The sequence below is a fragment of the Eulemur rufifrons genome, chromosome 3 (assembly GCF_041146395.1).
Source record: "Eulemur rufifrons isolate Redbay chromosome 3, OSU_ERuf_1, whole genome shotgun sequence".
In the NCBI taxonomy this organism is placed as follows: domain Eukaryota; kingdom Metazoa; phylum Chordata; class Mammalia; order Primates; family Lemuridae; genus Eulemur; species Eulemur rufifrons.
Genome location: NC_090985.1, coordinates 53814096 through 53837972, shown reverse-complemented (window position 1 = coordinate 53837972; position 23877 = coordinate 53814096). Strand labels below are relative to the sequence as shown.

General features: G+C 34.8%; 1 protein-coding gene across 2 annotated transcripts in view; it reads right to left on the bottom strand.

Moving 5' to 3' along the window:
• ANGPT1 (angiopoietin 1) overlaps positions 1–23877 on the bottom strand; it is a 240105-nt gene that overhangs the window by 45162 nt on the left and 171066 nt on the right. The window contains exons 4-5 of one of the 2 annotated variants that reach the window (XM_069466099.1): positions 22108–22340; positions 5176–5303 (exon numbers count right to left, since the gene is read on the bottom strand). In XM_069466099.1, coding sequence (XP_069322200.1) covers positions 5176–5303; positions 22108–22340 — 361 coding nt within the window. The remainder of the gene's footprint in view (positions 1–5175; positions 5304–22107; positions 22341–23877) is intronic. The other variant, XM_069466100.1, reaches the window with a different exon arrangement.

Sequence of the window (23877 nt, the reverse complement as noted above, 5' to 3'; positions counted from 1 at the left end):
TGCACAATAGGGCTGAATGACACCTTGGTTAGGGGCATAAACTTGAGTGCTACATTGCCTGGATTCAAATCCCACCTCTGCTCTCTCTACATACCTCTTAGATATTTTGTGAGGATTAAATGTGTCAATGTGTACAGAGTTTTTAGAATGGAGTTTGGCACGCACTGTCATCACTCTCATCTCTTAGATGTATTTTACTGATAAGATATTATATGTTTCTATTATGCATTATATATACTATATGTATATAATGTAATATTTAATATATTATATTATAGTTATTATTTAACATTGCATACAATTTTTATAATTTATTATGAATAATATGGAATATAGAAAACCAACATATGTAGAAGTTCAATAAATTGTCCTTATGATTACGATCACTAACTTCTGGTTAATAATACTGGCATCACTGGTTTTTGAAAAGCATGTTACTTTTCTATATATATTATATTATATATACATATTTAAGAAGTTGGATTCATTCTAGCAAAAACAAAACAAAACGAAACAAAAAACTGTTATTTCTGGTCAGAAGAAAATTTATTTACTTAACAGATGAAGGAAGTTCAAGAAAATAGATGGTAGGTTTCAGAAAGATTTGAAACATGAAAGGCTTAAAGCGCTCATTTGCCAATATTGTGTGGTCTGTGATATCTGGCGGTGTCCTCTCTGTGGACAAGGCCCCGCTACATTTATTATGCCTGTTGCATTTATTGATCATATGACTTGGGCTTAACTCTAGCCAAGAAAAGACTGAACTGGCTCCTGTCCCAGGCAAGGTCAAAGCTTTCAGACATTAAACACCTTTTAACATAATACGGAGGTTTAAACCCAAACAAAAAGGGGAAATTTGATTCACACAGTTTTCATGCTTTTATGTGCCATACAAGTTGGAATGATTAGACTAGTGGATGTTAATTATTTTTCCATAACCTTAAATGAAAAAGGCTCAACCCATTTGTTATAGTTCTTTTCCAAGAATTAGGGGAATTATGAATTCAGAAATAAATTTGGAATATTTTATAATAAGCAAAGTTATGATTTAATGGTTCATCTGTTGGATGAAACTAAGCTGGATATAGGGCATTTGGTTTTGGAAACTTATGACATGAAAGGAAAAATACTGTTTCCTACTCCTATGCATTGAAGAGAATTCAGAGAGGAAAATAACCACAAACCATTAATAACATAAAAGCAAAAAATAGTATAAAAATGACCTCATTCTAATTTCCTTTCTGCTTGAAAAATTAAACAGTCCTAGAAAACCACCTTTGGCTTCCACATTTGAAGAGATAACAATTTTATAACTTTTGTAGACATTTCTTGTTTGGCATAGAACAATGTCAGTCAGAACAATGACTGTGTAACAATTCTGTTATACTTGCAACTCTCTGACTAAAAGATGAATAACCTCTGTTAATAGTTTTTGCAACTTGTCTTAAATAGCCCTATTTTATTGACTGGTCCATACCATACATATCTGACCATTTTGTTCTATTTTTATATAGGTTGCCTTGAGTTTCTTACCCTTGCCAGAACTTCTGGAAGCATTACAATGAGAAAAGCTTTTGCCAAGCACATCCAAGGATAGCATCAAACTGTGTATCTATAATGCACAGTCTACTTGGAAGGTGAAATCCCTAAGTGTGAATTTTCTTAACACTCTTTATAGGATTGGGAGAATACCAATGACATATCAAAATAGAAGAAACTGAGATGGTGGGATGGTGGGAATGAGATGGGTTATAATGAGAACATGAATCAATTTACCTAATTTTCTAATACTAAATCCTTGCCTGTGTCACTCACATGTCACATGGGGTAATAGGTTCATATTCAAAAATTACAAATGGTATTACTTCAATCATCATAATAAAATAATGATCCTGCTTAGCCCTCTGGTTAAGAGAGTGTAGTTTAGAGCCAGATTCCTTTGTTTCAAAGTTAGTGTTCAATATTTACTAACAATTTGGTCTGGACAAGTTATTTTTCTGAAATAAGGATAATGGGAGAACTTATCTCATACAGTTACTGAAAACAGTAAATGAGTGAGCACATATATATTTGAGTACGTGTGTGTGTGTGTCTGTGTGTGTGTAAAGTGCTCATAAGAGGACCTGGCAAACTGTAAATGCTGAATACATTTGAACTAGTGTATTAATCAGCTTCTAAATTACTTTGAGGAAATCCATGGAATGTTTGTTCTTATTAATGCCATACTATGTGATTACAATAAGGGATTTAAAACAAAATTTGTTGCCTGGAAACAAGTACATGTATGTTAGTCTGAAGTGTCTATCTCCATTATAGAACAATCTTACTGCTTGTGAGATAATCCATCATCATAAAGAGGAAAGAACAAAACAAGAGAATGAATACCTAAGTCCAGAAGAAGGCCAAAGTCTTCCTCTCGTCAGCTCAGTTATCTCCCCTTCTCACCACGTTCTGCTACTATTCCACTAAAACTAAATCTAATGATAGTGCTGACTAGATGATGTGTGAAAAGCCATGGGGCCATTTCTACAGGGGCAAAATCTGCTTCTTACAGGTATGTACTGACACTGCTGCTAACCTGCTCAGGCTATTATTTTTTCTTAGACCCAAATCTCAGAAGTTTAATCTAGCAGATATTTGACATTTGTGAATTCAATATTTTATATTTTATTTATTCCAGAACAATCCTAACTCTCCATAATATGCAAAATCCATCATTTTGTGGAGGTGTAAGCGTACATCCTGATGTCAAGGTGTCATCCTGATGAAACCAACCCAGGAGCCAGCCACTGAACTAGTGATTGGATTCTCTAACATTCTGTTTTATGTAAACATGAAGAACAAATCTATTCAACATTAGGAATTGAGATAGGATATTTTTCTCCACCTTAACAGGAGCAGTGGTTCTGCAAATAACCTGTGCATCATTTACATGTGAAAATGTTTTGAACTATAGTTGAGTTGTGGTTATACGTGAATCAAAGTTCAAGGATTGATCAAAACTTTATTTCTGCTGCCCGCCTCCTTCCACAAGGGCCAGGTCCTAAGTGCTGGTGATGAGTGAGAAAAATTCTAAAAGTGTGAATATTCCCAATCTGAAAACTTTGGAAATTATTTTATCTTACGTTCATGTATATCATAGACTCATTAGCAGTCTAAATGGAAGGTTAATTAGTTAATTGGTTTTTAGTTAATTATTTTTAGTTAACTTTACTTTTATAGTCAAGTTATAAGCTGTAGTAGGACTGATAATAATTTAGAGGTCTTAGTACTGTCGTAAATTACAGAGTGTATATTTTAGCTCCAGCCCCACACCGCGCCCCCAGTACAGTTTCTCACACCCTTTATATGCTATGTGTATGGTGTGTGTATGGTGTGTGTGTGTGTGTGTGTGTCTGTGTGTGAATTGAATTTTGGCTTAAGTATGATTTTAGGATATCCAAAAGTCTCCTTCTTACAATAAATCCAAAAGTCTCCCTCTTCTTCTCACTCCCAGACTGTCCATTGTATCTTCACAGGTTTGTATTTTTTTTAAGTAATGGAGCACTTGATTCCATGAAATCTTGCACAGAAGGTCAAAATAAAAAACAGGTGAAACTAAACTTTTCTGCTAGGTGCCTGCCACCTCTGCTCCCTCCTGTGCTTACTCCACCCACCCTTTCTCCAGTTGTAGAGAACAGTGAAGGCCTCTTTCAAGAAGAAAATTTTGCCCCACCAAAGGAGAAAAAAGTAAACATTGAGCTAACTTAAACTATAGTCCTTATTGAAATCAGGAGAGAGACAGAGAGGACAGTGAAAGAAAGGGAAGTAGAATCTGATCAGACCTGGAGGAGAGTCCAGACTCCTTGTATTAGCAATTAAAAGATATCTAGCAAAATGGTCTCCAAGATCCATTTCTTCTGCCTGTCGGGGAGGCTAACAATCAGGAAGGGTACGTTTGAGTTACTATATACTACACAGAAGTGCTGATATTATCATCAGCAGGTCATTCATTCATTCATTCATTCCAGCATATATTTATTAAGGACCTGATATGTGCCAGCGACTATGGTATGTCCCAGGAAATCAAATATAAGAGGTGTAGTCCCTGCCTTTTAGAACCCTGGTAGTGAGGGAGGTATGCACAGTTGCTTGAGGGAATCAGAGAAGACCTTCCATGAGCATTTGCACAGGACTCAGAGGAAATGGGGACATGGGACAGTTAATTTAGGTGAGGCAATGAGGGGAGGAAAGTTGTTCCATTTTTCAAGGGTATGTGGTCCCCTTGGGGCCGTAGGCATCTAGTTAAAGCTTGTATATATTGAAGGGCAGGGCTCTTGCCTCTCATCCCACTCTCTTTGGCTATCTGACCTCAGAGCTTCCCATATACCTTGTTTCAAACAGACAGTCTATCACTACACTTCTACAGTAATTTGTAACTATCTCTGTAATTGTCTGTCTTCACCATTACACTGGGAACTGTTTGTTTCATATTTATGTCCCTGGCCAGTAACTGACAAATGAATGACATCCACTTACTTGTACTGAATGAAGGCATGAATGAATGATTTAATGAATAAACGGAGGGAGAAAGTACATAAAACACATGTGACAGCAGGAAGATAGTGTTCGCTTACTTCAAGGTTTACTTTGGGTCCTGTTCAACACACTGATGATCTGATCCTCCAACCTGCTCTTTTATGTAAATACGAAAAGCAAATCTTTTCAAGATCATGAATTAAGATAGGAAATGTTTTTCTCACCCTAACAGGAGCAGTGATTCTGCAAATAACTCTATGTTCTCTGCTTCCTCGCCACAGTATTTGGACTGTGAATGCCCTCTGGGTTCCTGGGACTTTGGAAGACAGCTCCTACCTCTTCTCCATATGCTCAAGGTAGATGTGACCTCAACATGTAATCTGTATGAGGCAAACATTTACAAGCAATGGGACATCCCAGGAATAGCAGAGAATAAATAGAAAAATTTGTGTGAGATAAAAGGTTATAGGGCTTGGGGGATGTCTGTACAATAGGGTTTTCATCCTTTATGGACCTGGGAAACAGAGTGTCTCTGGGAGAAAAGAGCTCAGGCATATATATATTTCTGGTTTAACAAGCTCACAAATCAATCTGATTATCCAGCAATTCAACTAGGATCTGGTTTACATCTTGTAAACAAACACTTCTGGGTTTTACCTTTTTGGGTTCTGGCATATTATTAATATAAATAGTGTAGATTCCACTTTTATTAAAACCAGCTTGATATACATCTGCACAGTCTCTAAATGATTTCTCTTCCTCTCTTTTTCCTCCCTTTAGTAAAACTGCAAAAAAAAAAAAAAAAGATTGCAATATGTGATTAAGAATATCAGTACCAATAGTACCCAAATGGACTCCAAGCATAGCTAAGCATGTCTTTATTTCCTCCACACAAATGTCAATATTGCATTTACTGAAAAATCAATCATAAAGACAATACTAGATTTTGAGGTAACTTATAAAATTACAAAACTGAAGGAAAAAGCTGTAGAGCAATTTCTAACTGAATATTTATATTTTACATAATTTATTAATTCTTATTTTTCAAAATATCAAGTCAAGGAACAAATGACCTGGTCATGTAATACCTTCAACTGTTAACAATTATGTCAATATTTCTGGCAAAATTTCTAACACATTCTTACCTACATTTCATAGAAAAGTTTAAAAAAAATGCTAAAACACTTTGTGGAGAAGGAAGTGATGAAAATAAATTCAAACATATGCAGTATGGAAGTTTAAAATACTAAAAGTAGGTGGTATTGTTTTTCTGTGGCTTTAGACTAAAGAGCTGTTATTTTTACAAAAGAAATAAAACAAAAACAAAAAGCAACTCTCAAAATAATTAGATTTGGATAGTTGAGTTTATGACCCAATTTAACTACCTAGAAAGAAAATGTAACTGAAGTTAAACCATCAGGCAGATGATATGCAAATATAAAAGCAAATGAATTAGACTTTTTAATTAAGTTATATAGGAGGAAGAGTAAAGGTACTTACTTAGAGGTAGTCCCTACTGAGAAGAACCTTATTTTATTCACTGAGCTTTATCCATTATTAAGTTCTTATTAATTAAATAAAAATACAAAATGACTCTAATCATTCTTAACTAAAAATGTGTTACATTTATAAAATATTTATGATTTAGTATTTTCTACTATATATAATTTTAATAATTGGTTTCATTTAACCTTTTTCTTGATATTAAGATTAACAATATTTTGTAATCTTGCCTTTAAGACTTCCTGTTACTTAATAAATATCTGCTTTCAATCACTTTGAGTTAAAATGTTCTTTCATAATGATAATATCAAAGATAATCAATGCTTTTAGATGGATTTTAAATGTTCTAGAAATCTAAAATGCTAGTGTAACTTAAATTTTAGTTGCATGATATTTACCAACTTACAGGTAATAAGAAGTCTAATCTTTGTGGAAAGAATTACTATCTCAATACAAATGTTTCAAACTGTCAGAAATACTAAACTATGTTTCAAGAAAATGAACTATTTACCTCTGATATGTTGCCATAACAAAAATAACATTAAAGAATTTAATAACACCATGGTTTCCTATATAGCTTATGTTTGCACTAATGGTTTTAACTAGTTATATTAATAATTATATCCAAACACTACTATTACAATTGCTGTATCAACACAGAATAAATAAACTAATTAGAGGGTTACAGGTTCATACGGTAGTGAAGAAGTACTATAGAAAATGTATGCAAATAGCAATTTTAAAGTGCGTATAAAAATACTCAAAATCCATGTTTAATGACATTGGACTTATCAATAGATTATATAAAGGTATCATTTTCAAAAGCATCAATGCAGCTCACTTGTATTTGCATTTTTTAACTTTATGGACACGGACTGCTATTTTTCTAAAATGAAACAAACAAGATTCCTAAATTCTAAATACTAGATCTTTTCATCTGTTGAAAAATAGAAAATAACGGAACTGAATGCCAAAAAAAAAAGGGGGGGGATGTAAAGAAATACTAGCTAAAATTTATGATCCCTTGAGAGGATGAAAAACACAGGAAGATGTGGTCAACAGGAACCCAACGGTAAACCCATTTTTCTTTTTTGGGTGAGAAACTAAGAAAGTCATTTATCTAAGGAGAAAATTCTTCTCTTGTATACACCACTTCCTGCCTTCCCTTTTCAGTTATGAAAAGAGAATACATTCCCTTCTCACTTCTCTGCCACCTCCCCGTCCCTTTTCTTTTCCAGTCCAGAAAGATTTGAGTGAAGGGGCTGTGTGTGGGAAAAGGGAAGCTATTTCACACATTTTCAATAACAGAAAAAAAAAAAAAAGGAAAAAGTTGGGTATTATCTTATTTTTGTGGAAACTAACTGCATAAGTATGTTTTCCAAACCATGACTACAAATTATATACCTGGGAAAATGGGTTGAGGAGTCTACCATCAAAAGGCACAACTAGTAATATGGTTATACCATGTATGGATTTTTTTGTTGTTAGGGTAACATATCTGACATATATATTTCAATTTCTTAAAATTTAATTTGGTATTTTTGAAAATGAAATACATTATTTTCAGGAAAAAATAGTCATTCTGTTTGGAAAGATTGGATTGCTTGTAGTAATTACTTATTAGTTAGTAAACATTATGCTTAAAAGTTTGATTCAGGTCACATTTTAGAGTACTAAAGCATTTTGAATCAATTTAAAAGCTTTATCCACAGCTTACCTTTGATATATTTATTATATACAGTGGTTTGAAGAAGATCCTCTCTATAAGGGTAGATTGATCTTTAGGATTTTTCTTTTTTTTTTAATCTATAAAGTTGGGTAGTTATAAATATTTCTGAGGTAGGTGTGTGAATTAGATAACACAAAGCAGAGTGAATGAAGTATAGTAAGTACTTAAGACATGGGAGTTATTATCTTTGTTGTGGTAATGATGATACCATTGTTAATGGAAACATCATATTATTATTTCTTCTTAAGGAAGGGACAACAGCAGAGTGTGGAAAGCTAGCCTGGCCAGTCTATGGAGTAATGGATGCTGTTTTCTTTCACCCTCAAATTCAGACATTGTAACTGACCGGATCCAGGATAGTGACAGCTGAGTGGTTATATTAGGACTATATTGATCTGGCCTTTCTTTGCCAAGTTGGCTAACTGGATTATTTCATTCACTGACTAAATCAGGTTACACCATTGTTGTTTAAGTCTAAAAGAAACATGTAATCTAATCTTGCTATATATTATAAGCTTTACCTGAATAGTTAAGATTTAAAGATTATTTCAGATGAAATGATATATGACATATATATCAACATGGTGGTTGTAGAGGTTTTAATCTTATAACTTTTTGCAAGACTATTTTCTTTGTGAAGTACTGGAGAGTTCTGAAGTTCAATTTCATGCTTAGATATTATACAACTGGACACATAGGAAATATTTTAAAAATATAGAAAGACAATGCCAATAATGAATTTACTGAATGTTGCAGGTGTCAGTACTAGTGATAAATTATTTAGGAGATTTTTGGAATTCAATTAGATGAAAGAACCTGGAGGCAAGTGTGGCACATGAAGAGACAGACACAAAAGACTTGATGGAAGAGGGTAAAAGAGGCATCAGCTGGACAGAGCTGGAAGAAGCAATCCAGAGATCTGACAGAGGGCTTTCCCTATCCCTCAAAGTAGTTTAAATTTTTTGTAATAATGGACAATTTGAAGGCATTAATTCATGCTTTCAATCTTCATTTTGAAAGTTCCTTCTTTGACCACATACTCTTATATTTTTTCTCTTACTCTTTATCCCCTAATGAATTCATCTTTCCTCTAACTGAGAGTCTAGATCCCTTCCATTCCTATGGGCCCTTTCCTAGCCTTGATCTCAGAGTTAGGCATTTAATAATGGTCCAGATGACATTCACGGTGTTCTTCACCCAATGTCCTTTCATCCACTCACTTTTGCATAGGTAAATCTCAGCCCCTGGACAGGTGTTTATTCACTTTCTCAAGCTCATTTCTAGACTGCAAACACTAAGTTATTTCTAATAGACTTTCTTTTTTTTTTTTTTTTTTGAGACAGAGTCTCACTCTGTTGCCCAGGCTAGAGTGAGTACCGTGGCGTCAGCCTAGCTCACAGCAACCTCAAACTCCTGAGCTCAAGCGATCCTCCTGTCTCAGCCTCCCAAGTAGCTAGGACTACAGGCAAGCACCACCATGCCCGGCTAATTTTTTTTTTCTATATATATTTTTAGCTGTCCATATAATTTCTTTCTATTTTTAGTAGAGATGGGGTCTCGCTCTTGCTCAGGCTGGTCTCGAACTCCTGAGCTCGAACGATCCGCCCACCTCGGCCTCCCAGAGTGCTAGGATTACAGGCGTGAGCCACCGCGCCCGGCCTCTAATAGACTTTCTATCACATTTCTCACAGAGTGTATTGCATATCCCTCCACTTTTTCCAAGACCAAATCCCACTCCTATCTTCTCTCACTCTTTATGCATGACCTTTAGGGTTTACTATGGAGATCAAAGCCACCTGATGTAAGTCTCCACCACTCCCTCCCTCTATACTACAGAAGTTGTCTTTGCCTATCTTTCCCCTCACCTTCTGTGTTGACCTTTTTAAATCTCTTTTCAACTTCTTTAATTGTCTGTTCTCTTTCATTTTTATTGGTTTCTGTTTCTCTCCTCACCTACCATGTAGACATTCATAAGATCCCATTCTTGGATTTCTATACCCTATACATCTATTCTTTTTGTAAACTATCATGCCTTCAAACTTCTGACAGATTTCTAAGATATATAAGCATTTTTAACAGTGTATTTTTCCTTCTCTTGACCTCCAGATCCACATTTCTACTTATCTGTTGGGCAGTCCCTACTGCTACCCCAACTTTCATTTGTTTAATGTTACATCATCTTTCCTTCTAAACCCTGTGTTCTCTCTTTCTCTTGCTGGTCCTACTACCTACCCCTAGTTGTTATCAGATAAAAATTAATGAAAGTGTAAATATAAGACAGTTAGACTGAAGCTTTTCCATTGGTCTCCCTGCTTAGTTTGTCCTCTCTATTCTACATTAATTAATTCAACAAATAATAACTGACCATCTGCTATTAGCAAGACTTTTCCTAGGCAATGGAGATACAGACATAAGAAAACCCAAACTTGCCCTTAACATGATCACAGCCTGATGGGAGAAAGATCTGTTATATCAGTAAAACTTCCATGATAGCTATAACCATGATTAGTATCTTCCATGATTTGTATCTTCCATGATAGAGAAAAGTCAATTCAAGGTGGCTTAAACAAAAATATAATGTATTGGATCATGTGACTGAATAATCCTGGGTAGAACTTTATGTAAGATATGATCAGGTTTTAAACAATGTGACCAGGAATTGGTTTCTTTATCTTTTTCTTAATCCACTTATTCTTGGCTCTCTACCTGGTCACAAGATGGCTGGCAACAGCCTGCAGGGCTATAATGTTACCAGTTTAAATACAGCACCAAATAGAGAAAATGCAGACAATTGTTATCTTAGGGGTATGGATCAAGTGCTTTGGGAGCATGCAAGGAGAGTATCCTCCATCTGCCAGGTGGGCTCAGGGACGGATACCTAGAAGTGCTGACACTTGAAAGAATAAAACATGTAGAAAAGCTTATCTGAGCTATATTTTAACAGCCTGGTATGTCAGTTCAAAGACTTCACCCACACCAGTATCAGCAAATAAATCTAGAAAGTCCTGGGAAGGAATCATTATTCATTCTTTTCTTTAAGTCTTATCTGTACAACTAAATCTTCATCATCTAAAGAGAAAGAATGGGGACACAAGCAGGTGTGTGCCTGTCTTTCACCAACCAACCTCAGTCAACAAGCAACCTGACACCCTGATGCTAGCAGCTGCCGACTTTATCCTGCTCTTCTCTTCATTTGCCCAAGAAATTTCAATCCAGATGGTACATCCACCACCAGACTGACTTCAGGGAAGGACCATGAAAGCTGAGGCAGAGGGTCACTTCAATTCAGATGAACCTTCAAGAGAAAACTTCCTGGAATGTGGAATTGGTGATTCTGACTCTCAGCAACCCTAGCAGAGAACACAAAAGGCAATTAGCCTTGCTACTAGAGACAGTATAAAAAAAAAAATCAAAACCCTTGCTCCTATCCATCCCCTAATAAGTTGCTGTAAAGGAAATCAGTTCTTCAAACATTGTTTTTAAACCTTGCATGTGCCTAATGGTTCATATCTTTCCAGTATTTAGCCAACATCAGAATGCATGTGGATCAGGTTATTTGTTCAAGGGTTTTGTGGGACGCTTTGGACCATCACCACTAGGGAGACTAGGAATTGACCTTAAATCTGTGAATTTAACATAACAGATCGTTGAAGTTAACTGAGCCTACAGATGAGTAAAACAGCACATGTGACAAGGTGAAAACAAGCAAATCATTGATTGATTAGATTTTGTGCTTTTCAGCCAAGGGTGTGGGCATTTCATAGAAAGACCATTTTGAAAACTCTAGAATCCTAATTTATTTGAAAAGACTTTTGAAGTGTAAGAAGGTAATAACTTGTATTTCAACAGTGTGGAAAAATTAAAAGATTTCCAGGCAGTCCAAGTTTCAATATTTTGTGGGTTGGTGTAGGGGTGAGGGAAACTTACCAATGTGTCTATAAATACATATACAAATATGTATAGCGACACAAATATATACAAGCTTTATGCTTATAAATGGAAAATTTAAAGGTTTATATGTTCCCTTATATAAAACATGTGCATACAAACCTAAATATCTGTGGGTTAATAGCTCAGCATGACTATTTTTAACCTATGAAAATGGACATAGCTTTATATGTGTATGTGTCACAGTATAACAAACAAATATTTTCTATTCTTAAATACTTTTAATGTCTTTAGTTAAGTATTTAAAAGTGTCCTTTTTTAAAAAGCTACTATTCATTTTCCCCAAAGTCCCTCCAACTCTGGTACAGGTAAATGCTTGAATATCATTTATCTACTGAATTATAATTTTAATTACAAACTTTTGAAAAAGAATTGTTTACTCTCATTTAAATTCTTTATATGCACATATTTTATAGATAATCTGTAAAATCTTAACTATCATTTTCTCAGTGGAACTATAATAATCATTGTCATGATAAAAATCAATCAGCATTAATTGAACACTTACTATGTGCTAAACTCTGAATTTTGTGTGCCAAGTATATTTTACATGCTTCATTTAATTCTCATAAATGTTTATGAGGTAGATTTGCTAATATATCATTTTCTGTGAGGAAGTTGAAGATCAGAAATGCTATCTGACTTCACCAAAACTTGTAAGAAGTAGAACTCTTTGACTATAAAATTGAAAGTCTTAACTACTTCTTATTGGTCTCTGTTATAAAGTCAAACCCAAATAGAACTCCAATGAGTCATCTGTCACAGAGTCCCCAGCAATACTTAGCTGACAAGGTCACACCCAGGGTCCTGAGTGATTCAGGACAAGTCTTAATTCTGATCAGGCACAGGCTCTTCTCATGGAAACGGATGTGTGGGAAAAGTGACAGGAGGTAGAAATGACAAGAAAGAAGAAGAATGTTGTCACGAGGACAGAAGAGAGGCATTGGCAGTAGAATTGTCTATGAGATGGGAACTCACAGCAGAAATGTGAAGCAGAGACAGCCCACAATTTCAAAAGCTAACAGAGGATTAGGAAGTAAGAAGTTCCTGAACAGCCATGTTGAATTTCATGTCCATACCCCAAAAGTTAAAAGTTACACTGACTCAGGATTTATTCCCATTAATTTGTTTTTGTATTTTAATACAAAATAATTTGTTTGAAAATAAATTATTAATTATATGCCTCTTAAAGAATCTTATCCATGAAAGTTTCTACTAATGAGCCACTTTTGATTTATAATACAGTGTTCAATTTGCTTCAAATAGAAATAGTTCAAATTAGCTTCATTGAAGACCTCCTTTGAGCTCAAATTTCTGCCTTAATATGACTTCTGCATTCTGCTTAGTAAAATATTTTCCTCTGAAAATACATGGCATTAATTAACGGATTTAATGGGAGACGGTCCAAATTTTTCAAAGTAATTTAGTTTCAAACGAAAGGTATTACACTCACAGCCTGATTACTTGGTCTAACTTCCCTAGTCATTAGGAGCGGTATAAAATCGAGAGATGATATGGAATGATTGATACGAATCATAAAATGTATGAGATTGTCTAGGACACCAGGCAAACTCTTTAAGGTGTGTGGTACTTCTATGCTAAACCACCTTGCAGCAGAGCTGGGACTGGAACTCAGATGTCACATAATTCCTATTCCTTCTAAACCACCATTCCCTGCCCTCTAGATGGCATATATCACAGCTTCTCCAAGACACTGGAGAGCGAACATCTCAATCTAAGTTATAGCTCCAGGAAAATGGGCTGCAGGATTAAGTATGGTTGAGATAGGTTTGTATGTGTTTGTGTGCACATGAGGCCTAAACAACTGGAAAAACTTCCCTTTAGAACCAAATCTTCACTTAAAATTAAACCCAAAGTTCAAACTCACTATTCTAAAAGAATTCTGGTTATGAAAACAGAATATTCACAACTAAAAATAATTATGTGTACATGTAAAGACATGATAAATACACAAATTAAAAGAGGTTTGACTAAATTGATATTATATTTAATAATTTGACTTCATAAATCCATTAAAAAGGCGAGTCATCCTTGGGAGGTCACATATTAATATGACTCCTTAGAGGTAATCCCACTCAGAATGTGAATACTAGGTACTAGGATGAGATTCCAGTGTACTTAAAATTAGTTATAATGTTGGTAGTCTGGTTGATAATAAATTATGAGCTCCCATAGGAAGCTAAAAGTGTTTTGTATCACTAGTTTTAAAGGTTCTTTGCAATTGACTTTTAGAAAAATCTTATGCTAAAAATAAATATTTATTTATATGCATTTAAAGCTAAATGTACAGTTGCAATATTTCTCGGGTTTTTATCTCCTTTTTCTCCCTTCTTATAGTATAAGAAATTTCACAATATTTTCATTCTGTAGTTGATGTGATGCATATCTACTGAATGATGTTAATAAAATGTTTTTTCTCAGCGTAATTATAGGTGTCATTTGGTTCAGTGTAAAGTACCATAGCTTAACCACAACTAATGCCCATTGTTTCACTTTGTTCCTGGATTTTGAAAATATCTGTTGAATTTGACATGAGTGTGTATGAGTCCAGGAAATGACTTAGTTGAAAGTCTATTCAAACTATGTGTGCTTCTTTGCTTTAGCCAACCAGTTCATGAAAGCACAAAAGAAGAAATGAAATTTGTTCATAGTAATGTTGGAACATCAAGGAAACACTCTTTTTTTGAGGCCTTTCATCCTGGTAACTTCCAGGCCCAGCTGAAACCAGGAGATATCCCTTTTCAGCTAGTTCATCTTGTTTCTGAAGTTGAAACTGTAATTCCAAGAGAGAATTAACCACAAAATTTCAAATCTCCCCCAAAAGATGTGGTTTAGAAATAGTTCATGGGAGAGGTCAAGCACTGTATTATTTTTGATTTTGTTATCATTAGTTTGGCTGTCCACTATTCACACAATTTTTTTTTAACAGAAATTACGACTTTTCAAAAGGCAGATAACATGCTCCATCAAAAAGGAGAAATATACCATTTCCAAAAATAAACAGTCACTTTTGCCTTAAGCTATTGGGTTTTATGAAAGGAAGTGCAAGATAGTGTGGTTCGTTTTAAGGAAATTGTAAATGTTTGACATATAATTTTCTGTCAAGATAAAGCATTTCCCTCATTAAACGGGAACAAGTACTCACTGCAGTGTTCAGCGGATGACTTCCTGTATTTTTCTTTCTCCTTCTACCTAATGTTAAATTGTGCATTACAAGTAGTCAATGAAAAACTGAGTATTTTCCCCAGTCAATGAAAATGGCATTTTCTATTTTTATCATTGTTTATATGAGTGATATTCAAACAGTTTTAATTTCCTCCGATCTCGTGTGATGTTTTTAGAGTCATTCTTAACTCAAGAGACTTGCAGTTCAAACGGTCTCATCCCTTAACTGAATGATTTACTTCACAAACTCAATAGACACTGCACGGGAGGTAAATTCCTTTCAGATGGTAGAATTATTCTGAGAACAGAGCCAAATGACTCCTCAGCACCGAGAAGGAAGCAAATGCCTCATTTCCCCTTTTAAGAAGGCCAGAGGCCCAAAAATAATGATCAAATGTTCCATACCACTGCAATCAGCCTCTGGGAAAGACACTTCAGCTCAAATAATATAGAGCCCTTAAAAATTTACAGTTATCATTATGCTTTTCAGATGTGAATTAATTTCAAAAAAATGAACTTCATGAAAAGCTCCTATCAGTTGAAATTTGTACTTCTTATCAGAAAACTAAGTACATAAATGTGTTCATGCTTTTCAGTATTTGTTTTTTTAAGTTTCCTCTACCCTGCATAGCTCCCTACCTAAAATGGTTATCTGTCAAGTTTCTTGAGTGTGGGTATATAATGATTTCTGTTTTTTATTTATCTCACTCATTTTCGTCTTCGACATGTTCAATTAAGCCATGTAGTTTACTAAAACTCTGCCTATATAAGCTCATATCCCAGTTCCAAAATTCACTTTTCCCTCCTTTTATTTCACAGTTATGCTTACTTGCCACTGAAAAGAACACCTTTCATAACAGTCTTGTTTCCCTTTCATAACACTGCTCACTACTGTTTTCTCCCTAATCCTGTGTTTTTCTTTTGGTCTCCTGTTTTTGTACTCTGTCCCCTAAAAACGCCAAATTTTCTGTCTTCAATTTTATACTCATTACTTCATATATAACCTTAGTATGTAAATTCTCTGAAATTGTATACAAACATGTGCCTTCGTCCTTGCACTATGGAGCTGGAGTGAGTGGGAGGAGAGAGAACACAGTTTGTATCAGATTTCCTAATGGATCTGTGACCTCCAAACAAGTAAGGGTCACTGCTTTCCATGAACCTTCAGTGATTTTACCACTCATCTCCAGTGAGGACACACCAACCTGTGTGGTCAGGGGTTTCTCTGTTTTTCTGCCTACCAGATTCTGTCCCCATAGGCACCTCAGTCAAAATGTCCAAACTAAACTCATTATCCTTCTTCCTTAAACCTAATTCTCCTCCCATGGTGCTGATTTTAAAGAATTTCATCAACACTTCAGTTATTTAACCCAGACATTTGAAAGTTATGTTTGATTCTATAAGAAAGTCATTATTTCTTATTGATTCTAAATTTTCTATTTTTAGAAATTTCTTCCACTTATCTTTCCATTTGACTCTGTTTAATCTTGATCTTATTATTTCTTTCCTAGGAGATCACTTTGAGAATTTGATGAAAATCATCAATTCTACCTTCCCTTCTCAACAGAGTACAGTGAGTAATTTACAGTTTCTAGAACCAGACTTTCTGGGTTCAAATCTCAGCTTGCTCACTTGCTATTTAAAAACTATTTACCTCTTTGTCTTGGTTTCATTATCTTTCATATAAGGTTAATAACCACCTATTTTATAGGGTTGTTAACAGAATTAAGTGAGTTAATATACACAAAGAGCTCAGAAGACTGGCTTGTGCTAAGTATTTGGTAATATTATAATAATATCAAAAGCACCCATCTGGTCCCCCTGTTTCCACGTTTCTCAGCTTTTCAGTACATTTTCCTAAATTGTCACTGGGGACATTTTTTTAAAATGCGAATATCACCATAGTCCTTATATATTGCTTTAAGGGAACCTATGTGGGCTTCCTTGAACTCCCTCAGTTTACCACTTTATCCTCATCTTTCACTATTCTCTTGCCCTTGATTCTGAGATTTAGGCTATGGATTTAATGCATCCTATCCCTCTCCCATGCTCCCATGACTTCTGGCAAATTTACATGCTGTTTGCACTCACTGGGGCGTCCTCCACTTTCTTCATTTTAAAGCCTTAGCCGTCATCTCCCCCTGAGAGCCAACTTGCCTATATTTTAATTCTAGATCAATGTTTTCCAACTATGTAACCTTGGGCAAATTCTTAACTTCTCTATAAAGGTTATAAAATCATGCTAGACATAGTAATAGTAGCTCCCTCATACTGTTGTTGTATGGACTAAGTTAGCACACATAAAGCTTAAGCAAGCTAGAGCCATAAGAAACATTCAATAACCAGTCCACAGCCCGTTAGGAACTGGGCCGCACAGCAGGAGGTGAGCAGCAGGCGAGTCAGCAAAGCTTCATCTGTATTTAAAGCTGCTCCCTACCACTCCCAGCATTGCAAGCTCCACCTCCTGTCAGATCAGCAGTTGCATTAGATTCTCATAGGAGCGAGAACCCTACTGTAAACTGTGCATGCAAGGGATCTAGGTTACCCACTCCTTATGAGAATCTAAAGCCTGGTGATCTGAGGTGGAGCTGAGGTGGTGATGCTAGTGCTGGGGAGCGGCTGCGCGTACAGATTATCATTAGCAGAGAGGTTTGACTGCACAATAAATGTAATGCACAAGACAATAGAAAAATTGTCTTCCATGAAACTGGTCCTTGGTGCAAAAAAGGTTGGGCACCACTGCTAAAACAGACTTTACAGATGCTGTATTCTGCTCCCATCCTGTCTCTGCCATGATTTTAATATTCCTCCTGTGTGCTTTGCTGTGGCACAGGTACCCTGGGCTCACTTCTAGCCAAGAATTCTTGAAAATAATTGTTTACCTGTTCCTCTTCCTACCAAACTCTAGGTTCCTTAAAGCCACAGACTAAAATATATCTTTTATTCTTCTCAGTGGTCAGAACAATATTTGTCACATTACAGAAACTTCTCAAGTATTTGTTAAATAAAAATAAATAAACATCCTTATTCCTCAGGAGAGAATCTGAAACAGAACATTTGTTACAGAGCTATATTTTGAATGAACAGATAAATTTATGAATTGCATCTTAATACAGCAGAAACATGCTCCAAGCTGATTTGGACAGTGAGACAATTAACCTGTGTAGTTTTATGAGGGGCCTAAATAATATTTTCTCTCTCTCTCTCTCTCTCTCTCTCTTTTTTTTTTTTCATGCTTTTTCAGTAATTAAATTCTCAATCACATAAAATGTTTTTCACATGTGTTCAACATGTGATGATGTTTTAACCACCACTGTATACATATGACTAGTTAATGTTTAACAGTCTCACCACCTGATTACCCTCCCCCAAAGAATTCCAAACTTTGTTTCTATGCCATTATCAGTGCAAACTATTTAATTCCGGTAGCTGTTTAATTTTGGCAATTTTGAATTGCCAAAACATGAAGCAATCATCTAAGCTTTGACACTGTGATAACATTGAGAGCAATATTTCTTTAGTGGGTAATGTTTCTAAGAATAAATGTGACCAAATGTTTGCAGACAAAGGTTAGACAAAAATAAATGTGTTACCCGGAAGCCTTACAAAATGGATATAATTCAGTTTGCAATGACTGTTTGCCTAAGACACCACTATTGTCTATTTGGAACAAGAAGAGGAAAATTTGGTGAATTATTTGAGAAAATGTGTTTATTAGTTGTACCTATCTTAAATGTATCCCATGACATCAAATATTTTAGTAGAAAAAGTGTTGTAAAACTAAACAAAAGCTCTCCCTATATGCAAAGGTAGATTTACAGTTCCTGGACCAAACAAATATTTGGGGAAAGAATACATTTCTAGCCAACACTTCTGAGGAATTCTTAATCATATAACTTTAATGCATTATAAGCACTTTAGAAGGCATTAAAATAAAAACAACTACAATTTTTGAGCATTTACTAGTATAACATACATATATGTATATATGCCATATATGGCATACATACTATTTATATATTTACATCAGGTCTTCTTTTTAATTTTAATTTTATTGGCAAATAATAATTGTATATATTTATGGAGTAAAATGTGATCTTTCAATATGTGTATATATTGCAGAATGATTAAATCAGGCCAGTTAACATATTCATTACCTCACATACTTGTCATTTCTTTGTGGTGAGAACATCCACTGTTTTGGCAACTTTGAACTATACAATTAATAAATACAAGTTGTATATATTTATGGTGTACTACATATGGTGTGCTGTTATGATCCCATTTTAGAGATCAGAAAACTGAGGCTGAAACAAAGCTGTTTGGATAACTGTCAACAGTTAAACATTCTAGGGCATTCTATTTAGACATTTTCTGAAAAAGAAGTTTTGCTTATATATAACACTTAATAAATGTGTGTTTAATTCAATCTTGTCCCTTAGAGGAGAAAGAAGGCGCTAAAGTTTAATGAGTCAACTGTGTCCTCAGCATTGTGGTCTCCGATTTTATATTGAGCATCTAAATTAATTCTTTTACTAACATGGTAAAGTAGATACAATTATCCTGACTCTATAAATGTTTGGACAGGTTCCTAAAGGTTAAATTTGTTGCCAATGACAAGGAAAACTCACTAAAAGTTTCTTCTCTTGCCTTCTAGTACTACTATATTCAGACTCTCTCCACAAATGACTGGGTCAGATTGAAGTCAGAAGACCTTTAGGGTCAACTAAAATTTTTGGTTTTTTGGATTAGGACAGAGCTCATTATGTTTTTGAAGATTTTACAGATATCTATTTGAGCTTTTAAAATACACATTTCCAAAAATTTGATGCATTTATTATGGTGTATATATTTTGGGATATTTGCATACGTATGAATTTAAAAGTAAAATATTTATATATAATCCTTTGATAAATAGTAAATTCATATGATAAATACATTTTTGGTCATAAAGCAGAGAAAGGTTTTACCTATGTGTTTTAAAATTAGAATAAAAGTTCATTTTACTAACTGATATTTAATCCAGTATTATGCTAGTAGCCATTTAAATTTTGAAATTTACAATAACTGAAGACCACTATGGCTCCAGTGAAAATAAAAATATGCAGAGAATTAAAACCTTGATAGAAACCTTATGAAAGCCACTTTCCATTTTTTGACTGAGTCCTAAAATAACTACATATTTAGTTAGAATTCTTAACTGTGAGATTAAAGAAAAAAAAGAGTAACAAGAAGCAAATAAAATCTATGGTTATGAGAGTGCAGAACGTATTGGAAAATTGGGCAATTCTCTTACATTAGGATTACAAATCCTGTAGTTAAATCAGGATTTATTTTAGGATTGTATTGTTCAAGAGAAAATAGATGCCTAGAGGCCTGGGGTATTAGCCAAATTCAGTCTCTATGATCATTACGTCTATTTTTTGGATATGCTACATCATAGACTAGACACAGTTACTTTTCTCACTTCCTAAGTGGATATTAAGTGTATCAATCATGGTTGCCATCATAATTTTTCAATAAGTGTTTCTTGAATTGAACAGATGTTTGCTTCCCTAGTATTGTACCCAAACTCCAAATCTAGCCAGGACATTTAATTTTAAAGTACCCCCCATCCCTCTAAAAGCTTAAAGACATATTTATTAGACAAATACTCAGAAAGGAAGTTAAATTATGATAAGTATGCAGACATATGAGCTCTGTGAGAATCACCAGGGCTTGACAGCTCTAAAATCATGAAAAAAACCACTACTCAACTCCATGTGCTTTAAGTCTCATGATGATAAGAAAAATGTGTTTTCAATCTTTCCCCAAATAGATTCAGCTCAATATGAGAATAGATATGTCTCATATTAATACTTAATTTTTAAATACTCATGAGCTCTATTAAAATTCTCTGGCAAAATCCTACCATGCTTTCCTTCCAGCAGACTCTAACTCAAGGTTTTGGCAGACTCTGACTGATTAGCAGGTTTTTTCCTTCCCAATCACATTACTGAGCACACCCAAATGGAGCTCTGGGAACTCACTGTTTAAAAAATATTGCTTTACAAAGTATATTAAAGGCTCATTTAGACTATCTAAAGGAGATATAACTCAAGGTAATGGAGTATAATAGAGAAATATGAAATGTCTTTAAAACAAGATCACTTAATATGGAGTTATCCTCTATATTCATATCTATACATGTAAGTATGAAATTGAGCTAATTTTTCTTATAGTTCAATTCCACTATTAAATTCAAGGAGCCTCCATATGTGTACATTGCATATGGACACTGAGCCACTTCACGAGTGGTCATACAAGTCACAGTTTAATGACAGCAATAATTTTCAGATGTAAGTGGTATTCTCTTTCAATCATCACCATTTACAATTCCATATTCACTAAGAGAAAGGTTGATTATAGAGTAGAACTATGGAAGATGACCTCAAGCTACAAACTATGAAGAGCTATAGAGAGGCTCAGGAGGGGTTCTGCATGAAGTGGACAGGCGCACACAGAGGCACTGATTCAATAATTGTCTGGGAGATGGATGGGTAGACAGATGGATGTCTTCTAAAGAGATACAGACTTGCAGATATTTTCAATGGTTAAATGGCTCCAGACGTTCTAGTGACATCAAAATTTTATAATTTCCACTGTCAGAAAGACACCCCAGAATAAATGTGCCTACATATCCCTGTTAAATCTTCCCTGCACAGGACTAAGCACAAGTGAGCTTAATAAATACTTTTAGTAATAATGATATTTTCTCACTCATAATAGTTATTGGGAACAGTATTTCCTTTCCCTGCAAGCAATACTTTCCTTTCCCTGTCCTCACCAAAAAGGAAACAGTAAATATTAGTTTTAATATGGAAATCTTCCTGAAACTCTCCCTGACACTCTGAACTAACCTTTAATATTGGCTAATTTCTGTCCTATACAGTTAAGTGTCTAACATCATAGTACCCAATATTGATGGAATAGATTTTATCTACTGTTAAAAGAAGAAGTTAAAAAGCTCTTTTAGAAAGATATTGTGGATTCATAAATTCAAGCTATGACTACATTCTCTGAAGTTAGAAACATGAGACAATTGTCAATTGTGAATGCTTCTAAGAATGAAGTTCTCCTGTTTTTACACAGCAATCAACGCAAGCTAGAAAGTTGCATTGAGTATCTACTTTCTCATATGAAATAAAATATTTGCAATACCAAAGTGAGGAAGAAATTCTTACCACCTTCTTTAGTGCAAAGGTTGACAAGGTTGTGGACTGTGTCCATCAGTTCCAGCTGCTGCTTCTGAAGGACACTGTTGTTGGTGGTGGCTCTGTTTAATTGTTTCTCCAGCTCCTGGATTATGTATGTTTGACGAGTAACCAAGCCTTGAAGATTCTCTTTCTCTTCCTTTAAGGTGTCCAACTCTTCCTTGTGCTTTCCCTCCATTTCTAAGATTTTGTGTTCTAATAAACTACAAGGAAGTGATAGTAAGACTTAGTTTTGAAAATGCTATACAAAAAAAACCCCACTAAAATCCTTATAATTCAATCAGTACCTAAATTTACTTAAGATTAGAAATTTTAATTAGATATTTCACCATAAAAATATTTTTAAGTGAGAGACTCAAGAATATATATATTTTTAAAATAAGGATTATATATAAAACGTGCCAAATGAAGAATCATTAAACCAGATATTGTCAGTGTAATGTTTGCTTTCTAATTATAATTTATTTCCTTGGGTGTATCTTTTACGTAGGGTTGCTGACTTAGACCCAAATAGTTACTATCTGGATAAGTTATAGTTCAACTTTCATTAAGCAGATAAGCCCAATGAGAAACATTGATTAAACCTTACAATGGTTCTGTGGGAGCAAGAATAGTATATTGACGCAGAAAACACAGACCAGAAAGTAACCTATATAAAGTCACAATGAATTCTTGAGATTTTTGATACCTGGTCCTGTATCATAATCACTAGCTTACTATATTTCTCAACTCAAGCTTCAGGATGAGGCTTAATGACACCGTAAGTTCCCAAATCACTGCACAAATAGTTAAGAAAAGGGAGACTCCCTTGGGCTGGCGGCATGGTCTTATGCAAAGACTTGGGATGCTTTGCTCAGAGTGTTACAATCTTCCACTGAGGACCTTTCTGTTCTCTGAGCTCTTTAAAGGATACTCCCCTTGTATACTGACATTAAAAATGACAGAGAATGCAGAAGCACTCTTGGATCCTATCAACTGACTGGCAATAAAAAGCATTTACATTTTATGGTGTGTCTAATATACTAGTATTCCTCAGGGGAAAGGCTTATTCAGTTTTCTTAGTTCTGTTTTCAGAAGGTTCAACCATTCCTTAGTTTACAAGGTGCTATTCAAATGCAACATACCAGAATGGGCACTTAATTTACCTTGGAGAAATATAGCACTGAATCATTACTATAAGTTTTCAAAAAGGGGACACTAGGGAGTGTTTTAAATTCAATACTTAAATAATAAAATAAAGTATATTGAAAAGCCACATTTTCCAACTCCGTGTACTAGGGGATGAGCTCCAATATCTGATTGTCTTTTACACAGTTTAAGAAGTATGGAGATAACTGCTCTTGGGCACTCCAGATCTGTGCCAATAAACCTGTCCTCCAAGCATATGCCAGGAAAGTTGCCTGTGAAGCCAAGCCTGAACAATACCTGGACACTTCTATATATAAGACCTTACTAATTTACAACACCTTTGGTAGTGTGCCCAAATTCACATATGAAAATTTCACATTGAGACCGGTTAGAGGAAGCCCTGTGGCTTCTGCAAGATAAGAAAAGCCACCTTTCTGTTTTGAATTGCCTTCATTCTTCTGGGCACCAGTAGAGAAAGGAGCCCTGCCCTGTACTGATCACACAGCAAACCCAATTAGGGTTTATAGATCTTGGGTATGGTGATTGAGGGAAACTATGATGGTCACTTACATGGAAAAAAAAAAAAAAAATCTTTTTTGGAAATGATCAATT